The sequence below is a fragment of the Nestor notabilis genome, unplaced genomic scaffold (genome assembly GCF_000696875.1).
Source record: "Nestor notabilis isolate BGI_N333 unplaced genomic scaffold, ASM69687v1 scaffold18675, whole genome shotgun sequence".
NCBI classification, from domain to species: domain Eukaryota; kingdom Metazoa; phylum Chordata; class Aves; order Psittaciformes; family Psittacidae; genus Nestor; species Nestor notabilis.
The window spans coordinates 2,218-2,499 of record NW_009929057.1 but is presented as its reverse complement, the minus strand read 5'-3'; the positions used below and the strand labels follow the sequence as shown (position 1 = coordinate 2,499).

The 282-nt window shown below is 63.1% G+C and overlaps 1 protein-coding gene across 1 annotated transcript in view; it reads right to left on the bottom strand.

Moving 5' to 3' along the window:
• The window catches only part of FCHSD1 (FCH and double SH3 domains 1), a gene marked incomplete at both ends in the record, with an annotated part of 4,186 nt that overhangs the window by 1,712 nt on the left and 2,192 nt on the right, over window positions 1-282 (bottom strand). The window contains 2 exon segments of the mRNA XM_010014817.1: window positions 60-155; window positions 237-273. Coding sequence (XP_010013119.1) covers window positions 60-155; window positions 237-273 — 133 coding nt within the window.

Sequence of the window (282 nt, the reverse complement as noted above, 5' to 3'; positions counted from 1 at the left end):
TGAGAAGGGGCTGGCTGTGCAGACCCCCCCTGCTGTGATGTCCCATCACCACAACCTACCTCCTCTACCCCGGTGAGCTGGAGGCGTTGCTCAGGGGCCAGGGTGAAGGCGGGATGCTCCTGCAGGAAGAGGATGATGTCCTGCTCCCGGCACACCTGTAGCAGGGGAGCAGTGTGAGGTCGGGGGACTCATCTGTCCCCTCCTGCCCTACCCAGCTTCTGGTCAGGGGATGTTACCTGTGCGGATGCCTCTGCAACACCCTGGAAGCAGTCCCTTGTGGCC